Genomic DNA, 14080 nt, shown 5'->3' on the forward strand with positions numbered 1-14080 from the left:
CTCCCAAGTACTCCACCAAACCATGTCCCAAAGCGCCACATCTCCACGTCTTTTAAACATGTCCAGCAATGGAAGCTCCAATGCTGAGCTGGCAGGACACCATTGGCTGCAGTTGGACATAAGATACTGGTCATGGCTGTGAGTTCAGCCCGCGCTGGCAGAATGTCTCACACCCTCACTCAGGAGGGCAGGGGGCTGGGAGATGGGAGCACATTTCAGTTTCCAGATCCCAGGACGGAGCCCAAACCATCCTGCCCTTGGACTCTGGATCCCATTTCCTGAGATGCAAAGCTGGTGGGGCTTCTGTGGATAATCACGTTAAACGCATCAATAATCCTTCAAGTGTTTGTGAAATTTAGCTAGGAATGTCAGTTTTTAAAGAAAAATAAAGTTTAACATGCTTATATTTAAATATCTGTAAAATAGTACTCTGCATGTGTGGTCGCCCCTCTGGCAATGACAATTAAATAGGTATTTGCACTATAAGGCTCCATACCTCATCCACAAGCACACATCTAAGTGGTTCAGATGACGGGTGGTGTGGCAAACGTCACCCTTTGTGTCCCCAGGTGATGGACACTGCTCATGTGCCTCTGCAGAGAGTGGCAGGAGCTGGATCCCCTTCTCGGGACAGGCTCCTTCCAGGAGAGACACCGACACAGGGGGAACTCATCGGGGCTTTACGGCATTTCAGTCAGCATCAGTTTTGACATATTGGGTGCTGTCCTGTGACTGCCCTTTCTGCACAAATGATCATACAAAGACAGCCATTTAGTGGAACATGGTCATAAAGGGGCTGTTATGGACAGGAAAACTCACCGTGAACTCTGGAGAGAGCGAGGAAGATCCAAGAAGCTCGAGGCGTCTTCTGAAGAGCGTGAGGCCTGAGCAGCCGTGATTGGCCATTGTAGGTGTGGGAGAGGGTCAGGGCATGTCAGGGAGAAGCAATGAGATGGCTGATGGCTTCAGTGAACCCTTCCAGCCATGTCTGAGCCCAGAAATGGAAAGCAGTTGATGTCTGCAGGTGAAGGAGGAACAGGAGGAAGATCTTCCTGGGAATCATGAGGGTCATGGTGTGCTCTCTCCATCACATCTCCACCTCTGGGCTGGGACAGAGCAGAGTTTGCAGATCTGTCCTTTCAAATAGGGCTCCCCTGCTCCAGTGCGAGTCCAGTTTTGGGTTTTCTTTTACAGAGATTTGTTTATGAAGCCGTTTTCAAGGCAGCACAAGTGAAAGCACAGGGCAAATGGGTAAAAGCTCCTCTCCTGACTCTGCACTGAGCCACAGAGAGATGAGCCCTTTTGCCTGTCCTCTGTCAAGACTCTTCACATTTTCAGTCATAGAAATGAGGAATTCAACCCCTACAGAAATCCACTCATGAAATGTGATGTTGGGAAATTAAAAACACAGACAAAATCATAATGACATGCTAAGCCTCTGCTTTGCAGCCCATGCTCTTAAGCATCATGAGTGCAGATACTGAACATTTCCATTAATGGTGCATAAAATCTGACACTGCTTGTGAAAGTCAAAGCTGTCACAAACCAGCTCCCTTGCCCCCACTGCAGCAGAGCAAAGCTGGTCACTTGGCAGCACATAGGCAGAGGTCCTGCTGCTCACAGCACACTCAGTCAGCACAGAAGAGAGAAAGGAAATGCATTTCAGTTGTGGTTATTTATATGAAAAATAGAGTCGCTATCTCAGAGGAGCGTGTCCTGATTTTACATTGTCATTTCAATTTTAGAAGAGAGCCCCCATGGAAAAAAACCAGCAAATGTCCAGCAGCAGCTCCATCACCCAGTTCCTCCTCCTGCCGTTCACAGACATACGGGAGCTGCAGCTCTTGCACTTCTGGCTCTTCCTGGGCATCTACCTGGCTGCCCTCCTGGGCAACGGCCTGATCATCACCACCATAGCCTGGGACCAGCACCTCCACACCCCCATGTACTTCTTCCTGCTCAACCTCTCCCTCCTTGACATAGGCTGCATCTCCACCATTGTCCCCAAATACATGGCCAATTCCCTCTGGGATTCCAGGGCCATCTCATACTTGGGATGTGCGACACAGCTCTTTTTGTTTCTCTTCCTGATCACAGCAGAGTATTGTCTCACTGTCATGTCCTACGACCGCTACGTTGCCATCTGCAAATCCCTGCACTACAGGACCCTCCTGGGCAGCAGAGCTTGTGTCCACATGGCAGCAGCTGCCTGGGCCGCTGGGTTTCTCAGTGCTCTGCTGCACACGGCCAATACATTTTCACTGTTCCTGTGCAAGGGCAATGCCCTAGGCCAGTTCTTCCGTGAAATCCCCCAGATCCTCAAGCTCTCCTGCTCATACTCATACTTCAGGGAACTTGGGCTTATCATGTTTTGTGCTTCTCTTTTTGAGGGATGTTTTGTATTCATTGTGGTGTCCTATGTGCAGATCTTGAGGGCTGTGCTGAGGATCCCCTCTGAGCATTGACGGCACAAAGCCTTTTCCACCTGCCTCCCTCACCTGGCCGTGGTCTCCCTGTTTGTCAGCACTGGTTTATTTGCCAACCTGAAGCCCTGCTCCATCTCCTCCCCATCCCTGGACCTGGTGGTGTCTGTTCAGTACTCAGTGGTGCCTCCAGCAGTGAACCCTCTCATCTACAGCATGAGGAACCAGGAGCTCAAAGTGGCACTGAAGAAGCCGATTCAATCATTTTTCTGTCAGCAGCAATAAGTTACCTGTGTCTCTTCAGAAGTGATTTCCAGTTCATCTCAGGAACTTCCTGTGCATTGCGCATTTCATCTGTGATAACCATGTTTGTCAAGGAGTTTCTTTACCCACGGCACTTCTCCAGAGCAGTGACTCAGAGACCTGTCTACCTGTTTCTGGGGCCCTGGTACAGCTGGTGTCCTGTGTCACATCTCTGTAATACAGGTGTGGACCCATTTTAAAATCACTGTATTTCTGAAATTGCAGCCATCTTTTTGAAACACCCCACAAAAGGGGATTTCCTCAGTCTCAGTATTTGGAGCTTGGGCTCTTCTTCCAAAGCTGTGGTCAGCCTGAATAAATTTCCCCCACAAGGCCATGCTGCTGTAGTTGTGTTTTTCATGGCTCAGGGGAGGACATGGGGCATCATGTTACGTCATGGTGCTGGTTTGAGTGTCCATCTGTGGGTGCCCAGTGTTCCTGGAGATGGTGAAGGACCTTCCGTGATCTGCCTTGGACTGTCTCACTGTGGTTTCCAGGCACCACAGCCTGCTCCCTGTGCTCTGTGCTTCAACAGGGGAATGAATGACCCACAGAACCCTGTTTCTGCATTCCCCAGCTCAGGGCAGGCTGCTCTGTCACTGCGGTAGCAGGAGCAGCATGAAGAGCTCCTGGCCAGGAGTTGTGTGCTGGTGAGAGGGGCTGGCACAGGAGGGCTGCCAGCAACGGGTGTAAAGGCTCTCTTGGAAACCAGAGCAGGGGACAAAGGGGGGTTGGCCTTGCTTCCATCATGCCATGGCTGGCCCCAGCCCTTAGGCTGATAGGCTGATCCTCCTCTCTGTCCCAATCCATTTCTCCATCCATCCATCCATCCATCCATCCATCCATCCATACCAGTACTCCATCTGGGAGAGCTGCCTTACTATGTTTCTCATCCCAATGAGATCACAGAATCATTTAGGTTGAAGGAGACTCTCAAGATCACTTTGTCCAACCATTAACCCAACTCTGGCACTAAACCGTATTCCTTAAGAACCTCATCTATATGTAGTTTAAAGACCTCCAGGGATGGTGACTCAACCACTCCTTGGGCAGCCTGTTCCGATGCCTCACAAACTTTTCCAAGAAGAAATTTTTCCTAATATCCAAACTGAACCTGCCCAAGTGCCACTTCAGTCTGTTTCCTCTCCTTCTCCAATTGCCATATGGGAGAACAGACCAACACCCTCCATGTTACAACCTCCTTTAGGGTAGCTGTAGACAGCAATAAGGTCTCCCCTCAGCCTTCTTTTCTCCAGGCTAAACAGCCCCAGTTACCTCCACTGCTCCCCATCTGACTTGTTCTCCAGACCCCTCACCAGCTTTGTTGCCCTTCTCTGAACTCACTCCAGCACCCCAAGGTCTTTCTTGTAGTGAGGGGCCCAAAACTGAACACAGGATTTGAGGTGCATCCTCACCAGTGCCAAGAACAGAGGGATGATCACTTGCCTGGTCCTGCTGGCCACACTATTCCTGATGCATGCTGGGATGCTGGGGGCCTTCTTGGCCACCCGGGCACATGCTGGCTCATGTTCAGTCACTGTCCATCAACACCCCCAGGGCCTTTTCCATTGGGCAGGTTTCTAGACGCTCTTCCCTGAGCCCGCAATGCTGCCTGGGGTTGTTGTGACCCAAGTGCAGGACCCAGCACTTGGCATGAAATTGAACAAGTCCAAGTGCTGGTATGTTCACCTGGGATAGAGTAACACTGAGTGTAAGTGTAGATTGGGAGAGAGTGGCTGGAGAGCAGCCCTGCAGAAAGGGATTTGGTGTGATGGTTGGCCAGTGGGTCAATAGGAGGGAACACTGTCCCCCAGCAGTCAAGACAGTAACCCCCATCCTTGGGTGCATCAAACACAGCATGGCCATGTGGTCAAAAGAGGTGACTATGCTGCTGTATTCAGCATTGGTGCAGCCTCACCTTGAGTTCTGTGTGCAGTTCTGGGCCCCACATACTATTACAACAAGGACGTAAAGGTCCTTGAGGGCATCTAGACTATCCCCAAGCCCATTGGAGGCCCTTAGGAAGAGTTCCTCTCTCCAAATATCCAGCCCAGATTGTTGCTGCATGAACAACCAGGAGAAAGTGCCCGTGGACCCTCATTCTAGACCCCATCTCCTCCATCCCATACAAGCAGTGCTCTCCCCCTTGGCACTGAGGTGGTTCCAGGGACCCAAGAGACACTTGTAGGAGGAGATGTTGGAGGGGGATATGGTGTCCTTCAGTGCTCCTCATGGTACCTCCTGCTGGGCTTTGTGCCACTGGTCACAACCCCCTGAGCCTGGATGTTCAGCCAGTTCCCAGTGGTGCTAAACAGGAACAAGCCCATGAGCACATTGGGCTGCACTGGGAGGAGCGTGGCCACCCAGACAAGGGTAGTTATTGTCCATCATGACTCAGCACTGCTGTGGTCACATCTGGAGCCGTGTGTCCCAGTGTGACGTTCTCCATTCTGGAGGAACGGGAGGAGCTGTTGTGTGGCCAGAGAAAGTCTGGGTCATGTGTAGAGATGCTGAGAGACCCAAACTTCTTTAGCCTGGTGAAGGGGAGGCTGAGGAAACGTGCTGTTTTTACTGAAACTGAGCTGATTTTCTTCATGCATTTTGAACCTCTCTCCTTCACAGTCAGTACAGTCTTTTGTTCAGATCTACTATGAGAATAATGAGATAACGCTGTTCCTTCCCCGGGATTGAGTTAATTCTTTCTTTTAGCAGCTTTACAGTGTTTGCCATTTGGTATGTAAGGAACGTCAGAACTCGCTGAGATCTTGGTTGTTGTCAGGGAAACCAAGGACTTCTTTGGCCATCCAGCTGTGGATGTAGATTGGCAGGAGGGGACACAGACAGGACAGCACCTGGATTGACATGCAGGTCAGGAGGAGGAACAGGAGGGAGATATTCCTGGGAATATGGAAGGAGGAAAGGCCTCTCTTGGGCTAATCATGTATGGCAGTGCCATTTGCATGCTGTGGGCATGGCTGTGCCTGGGAGATGGGGAACGGCTGCTGCTGGGGTGGCTGTGCTCAGTCATGGCCCATGAGCTGACCCTGCTCTGCTCCTCTCTTACACTGCCCACAATTGGATGGTCCTCAGGAATCATCCATGAACCTGGTGGATGCATGAACCTCCTGCAGTGATGGGGCTATGGATAAAAACAGGGGATTCAAGTAAGTTTGGAACTGGGACATTGAGGTGACTGGTAACCATTGCCAGGTATATGAAAGAAGCTGGATGAGTTGTGAGGAACTCACAGGCATTTCCAACAACACAGAACACCAGAGGCTTGCAGTTAAAGCAACAGCACTTGACATAAACACCACCCCCAAAACACAAAACACTCACACTGACCACAGGAAAAGCCTTGAAAAACATTGGAGAAAAATCTACCAGGTCCCAGGGGTCAGGGCTCAGCCATTTTGTGATCAACAAGCATCAAGGGCTGACATGGCACCAGAGCCACCTTCACATGGCCTTCACCACCTGTAACCACTGTCTCCAAGTCTTTTGTTCACCAGCCTCCAGGGACAGGGACCTGCAGTGGTTGTTCCCTTCACAGCTGTGTCAAGTGATGGCCCTTCATGGGGTCCAAACACCCTCAGAAACTTGGGGTTTGCTTCTGCCTTTCACTTCATTGGAGGTTTGTTCATTCTTTCAGCATCTGCAGTTCAGGATCATGGCAGCAGAGGGCGCATGGACATACAAAATGCTCTTACAAGCCAAGGCTCTGTGCATCATTTTCATAAAGCCTTCAAGTATGGTGTGGATGATGAGGGAGATTTCAGGAATAGCCAAAGCAAGAGCATTTCCAAAACAAATAGCGATAAAGCCAAATTTCTTCTATTTCCTTCCCTGCTCGCCCTTCCCTCCCTTTCCAGAACAGGTGGTCTCAGCAGCCTCCAGTTCATATTGGTGTGGAGCGTCTCCTGATAAAGACTGAATATGTCACAAAATGGGTTGCCTAAAATGCCATGTGTATGAGGAGATAATCCAGGACACCTCGAGAGGAGTCACACTCCTCTGAACCAAGAGGTGGGTGTCCCTGGCAATCTCAGGTGCCACAGCACAGCGACACTTGTGTTCAGGGAGCTGGTCAAGTGACCCATCTCCTGTTCTGTAACGGTGTCTGAGTTTGCTCAGGTCACCCCTGACTTGAGCCCCATCCACTGCTGGGTGTTCTCCAGACTCCTGCCTTCAGGAACCAAGTCCCAGGAGACCTTGCTGCTGAAGATGGAGGCAAAGAAGCCATGAAGAACCTCAGTCCCGTCTGATTCTACTCTTACGTAGTTCAGCAGCAGGTCCACGTTCACCCTGTCTATTCTCTTACTGCAAGTGAAGCTCTGTCAACTCATTTTGCTGCCCTTCTCATGCAGGTATCAAGTCCAGGACAGCTTTGTCATCATCCCCACATCCATGGACAAGGTTTCTAAATTCCTCCTTTGCAGCTTCCCCTGCTTTCACCTCCTGTGTGCGGCCTTTTTGCCCTGCAGCTCCATCAGTGCAGAGGAGCAGCCTCACAAGATAAATGCTTCTGTCTGTGCGTACTTGGAGGGATCATTCTTGTGCTTGGAGCAGCCTGTCCTGTAAGGATTATCAGATTTTCTGAGCTACTTCACCCCTCAGATCTCCTTCCATGTCACCACTTTGCCCAACATCCCCAAGTATGTCAAAGTCTTCTCCTGTGGGGCCCACCAGCCTGTGCTCTGCTGCTGGCCTTCCTCTCTCCCTTCTGGTGCCTGGGACCCCACTGTGTCCTGGTCACAACAGCCAAGGTGGACACTGTTGTTCACATCCCTCACTAGCTCTTCCTTGTTTCCCAGTTCTAGATCCAGGTGAACATCAGTCTTTTTGGCGCAGCGGGCAGACATGTTAAGCAGTTGGCCAAAGATTCTCTGGAATGTTGGCAGATTTGCCTGACCCATTAATGTCAGGGCAATTACAGTTCCCTATAGGAAGCTGCTCATTGACTGGAGATTTCCTTGCTTTGATGACAGAAGGACTTTTCCATTACTTCTCCATTATCAAGTGGTTTGCAACATCCGAAACATTGTCACCCTATGTTGGGTTTCCATGCCAAAGTCTTGGAACTGAGGGTGAGTGCGGCTGTGCTACAGCTATCACCTCTCTAAGAAGACAACAGGGTTTGACCGACATCAGAAAGAGCTGATTTCAGCTGCTCCAAGATGGACCCACTCCTTGCCAAATCTGAGCCACTCGGTGATGCTGGCAGCACCTCTGGGATATTGTTTTTGAGAAAGAGTAAAAAACGCTGCACTACAGCAGGTGGGAGAGAGGAGGGAGGAGATGTGAGAGAAAAGCACTGCAGACACCAAGGTCATATCCCATAGGACCCAAGCAGGTCCCTCAGCAGGCCAAATCCTGCTCTCCTGAAATCCTGCTCTTGGCCTTGTTCTCATCTCCCAGGAGCCTCAGCTTCACTTTCCCATCCCTGACTGTTCCATCCTGACCAACTCTTTCTGGTTTGTCAGTGTGAAGTCCCACAGGGCACCTCACCTCACTGACTCCTCAGTCACCTGTGTCAGGAAGATGATGTCAATGGGCTCCAAAATCCTCCTGGATGGCTGGTACCTTGCAGATATTGGGATATCTCAGGTCTGCCAAGAGGACACGGCCTGGAAACACGAGGCTTCTTTAATTTATCTGAAGGAGGCCTCACATAATTCCGATTCCTGATCAATGGGCCTGTAGCTGATGTCCAGTGACCACAACATTGCCCATGTTGTTCTGCCCTCTCATGCTGACTCCTCAGCGTTCAGCTGACATTATCTGTCCCCAGTCAGAGCTCCACGTAATCCTACTACTCCACCATATGAAGGGAAACATCAGAAACTCCAGACGTCTTGCATTATGAGTACCAGACACCCAAGACCCCACTGTTTCCCCAGGAGATGATATTTATAGTGTCCTGTAACTCCTCATGCTGTTATGTTGGGAGAGACACCCTCATCAGGATAAGCCATCTGTGTGCAAACAATAACAGCTGGGCAAATGGAGCTTCAGTCCAGGGAGAGTCCTGACCTTCTGAATATCTAATATTCACCCATCAGAAATCTCTGAGTTTTGACAAGATGAAATGACGAATTCTCAGTGACCCTGAGGAGAAGGGCCTGGGCACTACAAGGTCCACACACTAGCCCGTGGTGCACGCTCACCATGAACAAGGCAGCTGCACACGGGGCTGCATAAGGAGGAGTGTGAGGACCCAGACACCTGCAGTTCTCATCCCATTCGGTTCAGCACTGGTGTGACCCACACACACGGGTGTGTGCCAGTGTGCGGCTTCCCAGTTTGGAGAAGCAGGGAGGAACTGCAGAGTGCAGGGCTGTGCCAAGGCAGGTTCAGCACCTTGTGCACATGGTGTGGGATGCTGAGGGACCTGGGCTGCTTTGGCCCAGCAGCGCTGGGGAGGCTGCAACAGTGCAGGAGTAGCCTGAGAGTGCTTGAACGGTGGTTTCAGAGGTGGTGGAGGTTTTCTACATAGTGGGAAATAATGACCCAAAGTGCAGCTGAGGAGGTCCAGGCTGGACATGAGCAGAAAGGAATGTGAGTGGAAGGGCAGTGCTGTGGTGGAGCAGGTCAGCAGAGGGAGTCTGCATCAGCCCAACGCTTTGTGCTTCAAGGAGCAGCTGGGGAGGATGGAGAGATCTCAGCAAAGGAAGGAAAATGCTCAGACAAGAGCAAGGTGGGGCAGCAGGGGGGATGTCTGCAGCCTGCAGGGACAGAGGTGCAGGGGATACCACAGCACAGGACAGGCTGTCGTGGAGATGATCAAGGGATGTAAAGAGACTGAAAGCCCCAGCAGACATGAGCTCCTTCTCCCCTTGGCTATGGCTGTTGTCTGCACCTCTGATGCCTGTGAGGAGACACCTTGTCCTTCCAGCACAGGGGCCTCATGGCCTCCTTGTCCCCAGCCAGGAACCTGGGAGTTGTGGGACCATAGTCCTGCCCTTGGCCTTGCACAGTCCCACATCACACTGTCCCAGGAAGGGCCCTGGGCAACGTGGGAGGGACAGGATCTGACTTCTCAGGGCTGGGGATCAGGGCTTGGCCCTTTGGTTAATGAAACACATCTAGGTTTACTGATCATAAGAAAGACCTACACCTTGCTTCTCCTGACCTTTCATCTCTAACCCAACCCTGGGGTCATTTCCTCAGTAGTGTTCCTCTGCAGGATCCATTAACATTACAAGAAACTTCGGAGTATGAATCTGAATTTGAGTTCTTGAGAAGTTTCTTCAGCTTCCCCTCAGGGTCTGAGGTCCATGGACTCAGCACCAAATCCACCAGAGGGGTCATTAAATCGCCTTGGGCTGCTCCTGTGCTGCTGAGCTGGGCTGGGCTCCTGGGACACAGGGAGCTCATGGCAGCTTCAGCGCTGCAGAGAGACAGCTCTGCCCAGGAGCAGCTCCTCTGCACACGCAGCAGGGCTGAGGGCTCTGCCTGGGGATCTCAGCAGACAAGCAAGGCAGAGAGAGATTAAAGGTGGTCAGGACTGGGAGGATGACCGAGAGCTCACTGGAGGAGAAACTTTTGCAGCCCTTGCCATGGTAAGTCTCTGGTGCAGGGCAGTGCAGCTGTAGTTCCTGGAGGCATCTCCTAAAACTGGCACAGGCACAGCTTGTGGGATCTGTAAGGACGGGGTTCTTGTCAGGCCATGTTGAACAGCTGTGAAGCCGGGTGAGCACCCAGGGGTGCCCAGGGCTGTCCTGCAGAGCAGGGTCCCTGCACCCCAGGGCTGTGCCAGGCAGGGACTCTGCCGCCTGCCAGGGTCAGCGCTCAGCCTGCCCGGGAGATCCCATGGCAGCAGCTGTGGGGGGAAGGAGCGACCCCCGGCAGGGCAGGCAGGGAGCTTGTGGGGTTGAAGGGGGCTGTGTGGGTCAGGGCTGCTCAGAGCTCCAGATCCCCCCACAGACATGGCACAGGGTCCTTCTGAACAAGGACATCAAGACAGGAACAGCCGCAAGGGAAGGAGTCTGTGCTTTCAGTTTTCCACTATTGCTCATCTGGGTGTGCAGTTGGAGATGGGGATTTATTTCTCTCTTTGGAGAAGACACTGAGACCCCAGTTCTCGTTAGGATGTGTCTGAGCTGCTCCCGAGCCCCGGCACACACAGAGCTGCCCCTGGGCAGTGCCAGGAGGTGTGAGCAGGACAGAGCTGAGCACACAGCGGGTGGGACGGGGTCTGTGACACTGACAGGGAGCAGACCAGGGGCAGACACACAGCTGCAGGCAGCACAGACATGGGCAGGGAGAGGGAGATGGACCAGAAATGCTGGGGACAGGATTCAGGACCTCCTGCCATCCCCTGCAGTGCAGACACATTTCCCAGTGCAACCCCTGGTCTCCTCTCCTCCCCAGCAGACCCTCTGCCCCACAGCCATGGGGTCCAGGTCACGAGTCTCCACCTCAGCAGCTGGATCTCCAGGTGAAGGGTTCCTGCAACGTGGTACACAAAAAAGGTGCTAAAATTACTTGCTCTACAGTGTCATTATGGGAGTGGCAGCAGCACAGCCAGGTCAGAAGAAGGTTCCACAGCATGCCCGTCTGCGTTTCTGTCCTTGCTTTATTTTCTGGTAGCACTACAGTGTTCTTCCCTGTTTCTCCACCTGTCCCTGGTGCTCGTGCTCTCTGAGCTTGGGGTGGGAGTGTTGGTCAGTTTTTGTTCTGACACCAACACAGGGGGTCTTGACCCAGAGGTGTATTCATGGAAACTAGATGCCCAAGCTGCATTTTAAATTGTGATGAACTGTTTTTTTCAGTTGGTAGAAACAGAATGAGTGGAAAGATCCCTCTATCAGGGAGGGATTTTTCCATAAGAAACACCATGTTTATTTTCTTCATAGAAGTCTCCCTTGATGTGTCACTGTCTTCCCTCCTTGCACAGGTCCTCATGCCCACAGGCAGCCAATGTCCAACAGTAGCTCCATCACCCAGTTCCTCCTCCTGCCCTTCACAGACACATGGGAGCTGCAGCTCTTGCGCTTCTGGCTCTTCTTGGGCATCTACCTGGCCGCCCTCCTGGGCAATGGCCTGATCATCACCACCATAGCCTGGGACCAGCACCTCCACACCCCCATGTACTTCTTCCTGCTCAACCTTGCCCTCCTCGACCTGGGCTCCATCTCCACCACTGTCCCCAAATACATGGCCAACTCCCTCTGGGACACCAGGGCCATATACTCAGGATGTGCTGCACAGCTCTTTTCATTTGCCTTCTTGACAGCAGCAGAGTATTATCTCCTCACAGTCATGTCCTACGACTGCTACGTTGCCATCTGCAAACCCCTGCACTACGGGACCCTCCTGGGCAGCAGAGCTTGTGTCCACATGGCAGCAGCTGCCTGGGCCACTGGGTTTCTCAGTGCTCTGCTGCACATGGCCAATACATTTTCACTGCCCCTGTGCAAGGGCAATGTCCTGGGCGAGTTCTTCTGTGAAATCCCCCAGATCCTCAAACTCTGCTGCTCACACTCCTACCTCAGGGAACTTGGGCTTCTTGTGGTCAGTGTATGTTTAGGATTTGTGTGTTTTATCTTCATCATCCTGTCCTATGTGCAGATCTTTTGGGCTGTGCTGAGGATCCCCTCTGAGCAGGGACGGCACAAAGCCTTTTCCACCTGCCTCCCTCACCTGGCCGTGGTCTCTCTGTTTGTCAGCACTGCCATGTTTGCCAACCTGAAGCCCCCCTCCATCTCCTCCCCATGGGTGGACTTGATGGTGTCAGTTCTGTACTCAGTGATACCTCCAACAGTGACCCCCCTCATCTACAGCATGAGGAACCAGGAGCTGAAGGATGCCATAAGGAAACTGATGACTGTTTGCTTTCCAAAAGCAGTCATGAGCTGACCTCTTTCTTCTGCATGTTACTTGTAATATAACTCATAAACAGCTCAGCCTGAGTTTTGTAGGGGTTTTTTTTTGTTTGTTTTTCTTTGGTTTTAGCTTTTCTTGGTTTTATTAATGCTCTCCACAAGCAAAATCACTTATCATCTTATTTCTATGTGCATATATGGCTCTTATGTGACCCATAATCTTTGTGTAAATGCAGAGCTGTACTCTGTGTGTTTAAATGAAATGAAGGACCCTGCACTGCCTTGTTTGTCCAGAATCCTCTCTCTGGGATCTCTGGGGCTGCAGGAGCCATGTCTGTGTGCTGAGGGGGAGTGAGCAGGAGCCACCCTGAGTTGGGTCTTCCTCCCACCCTGCCCAGCATGAGCCTGCGGACTCACCCCATGGCCCTGGGCACCACAGCCCACTTGCTCTGCAGAGCAGCACCGCCAGTTCGGGGCTGCGTGGAGCATGGGAAGGGGGGCAGGAACAGCTGGCCAGGTCAGCATAGCTCAGGTCTCTTGGGAAAGATCTCTGTGGGGAGATGGGAGAAGCCTGGGGCACTGTATGTGTGCAGAGAAGAAATGGAAAGAGAAACCCTTTGCTGCAGGTGGCAGCTCAGGGCAGGTGGCCCTGGCACTGTGGCAGCAGGATCTTCCTGAGGATCCTCTAGGCCAAATGTCTCATGCTGTCCTGGGGAGCCAGGCTGGACCTGGGTCTGCAAGCTGCCTGTGCTGGAGACCCACTCAGCTTGCTGGCTGGATGAACATTCTCACTGTCCTTCATTCTCACTGGTCCCCACTGCTGTGGGACCAGTTCCAGTTCCAGTGTGGCTGCTCTGCCGGGCTCGGCTGGGGAGAGGGCAGGGGGGTGGCACAATTCAGGAGGGGGTGGGAAGGCTGAACTGGCAAATGCCCCAGTAAAGAAAATACCAGTGAACGGCTGAAGTGTGTGAGTGTGCAGGGCTGGCAGACAGCAGGGTCCTCTCCCAGCCAGGCCTCCTGGGAGAGCCCTGAAGCACCAGCAGAGCAGGGGCTGCTGTGTGCCCATGTTTGTGGGACAACCTGGGGAAACTGGCCCAGGACAGTCACCACAGACCAGCCCCTCAAAACCACCATTTCCAGCACTGGCCCTTCACCCCAGCTGAGAGAGGTTGTTCATCCCTCAACACAAAGACACTGAATGAGTAAGTCAGAGTCCAATGTTTCAACTGTATGGATGAGATATGAGCATGCCTATCATGTACATAAGATGAACCCGACTTAGTACAAACACCATCAGCTATTCTTGCATGTTCCATGAAGGCCTGAATACAGCACTAGGATGTGCTGCCTTGAACTGAGGTCCCCATGTCCATTCCGCATGACGTGGGACATGAGGATGGCCATGCCTAAGGATCTGGACATGCTGTATCATTGTGCTGAGGCCTATTGTCTGAGGCTTAACAAAGCCAAGTGCTGGGTCCTACACTTGGGTCACAACAACCCCAGGCAGCGCTAGAGGCTCAGGGA

General features: G+C 52.2%; 1 protein-coding gene across 1 annotated transcript; it reads left to right on the forward strand.

The window, feature by feature from the left end:
- Positions 1-11648: 11648 nt before the first annotated feature.
- Positions 11649-12905, forward strand: LOC308043035 (olfactory receptor 14J1-like; the record flags this gene model as incomplete). Its single annotated transcript, XM_080348880.1, has 1 exon — positions 11649-12905. The coding sequence occupies one exon, from the start codon at positions 11649-11651 to the stop codon at positions 12585-12587; it is 939 nt and encodes a 312-aa protein (XP_080205006.1). The 3' UTR covers positions 12588-12905.
- Positions 12906-14080: the final 1175 nt, after the last annotated feature.

The sequence above is a fragment of the Nesoenas mayeri genome (assembly GCF_963082525.1).
Source record: "Nesoenas mayeri genome assembly, chromosome: 8".
Lineage (NCBI taxonomy): Eukaryota > Metazoa > Chordata > Aves > Columbiformes > Columbidae > Nesoenas > Nesoenas mayeri.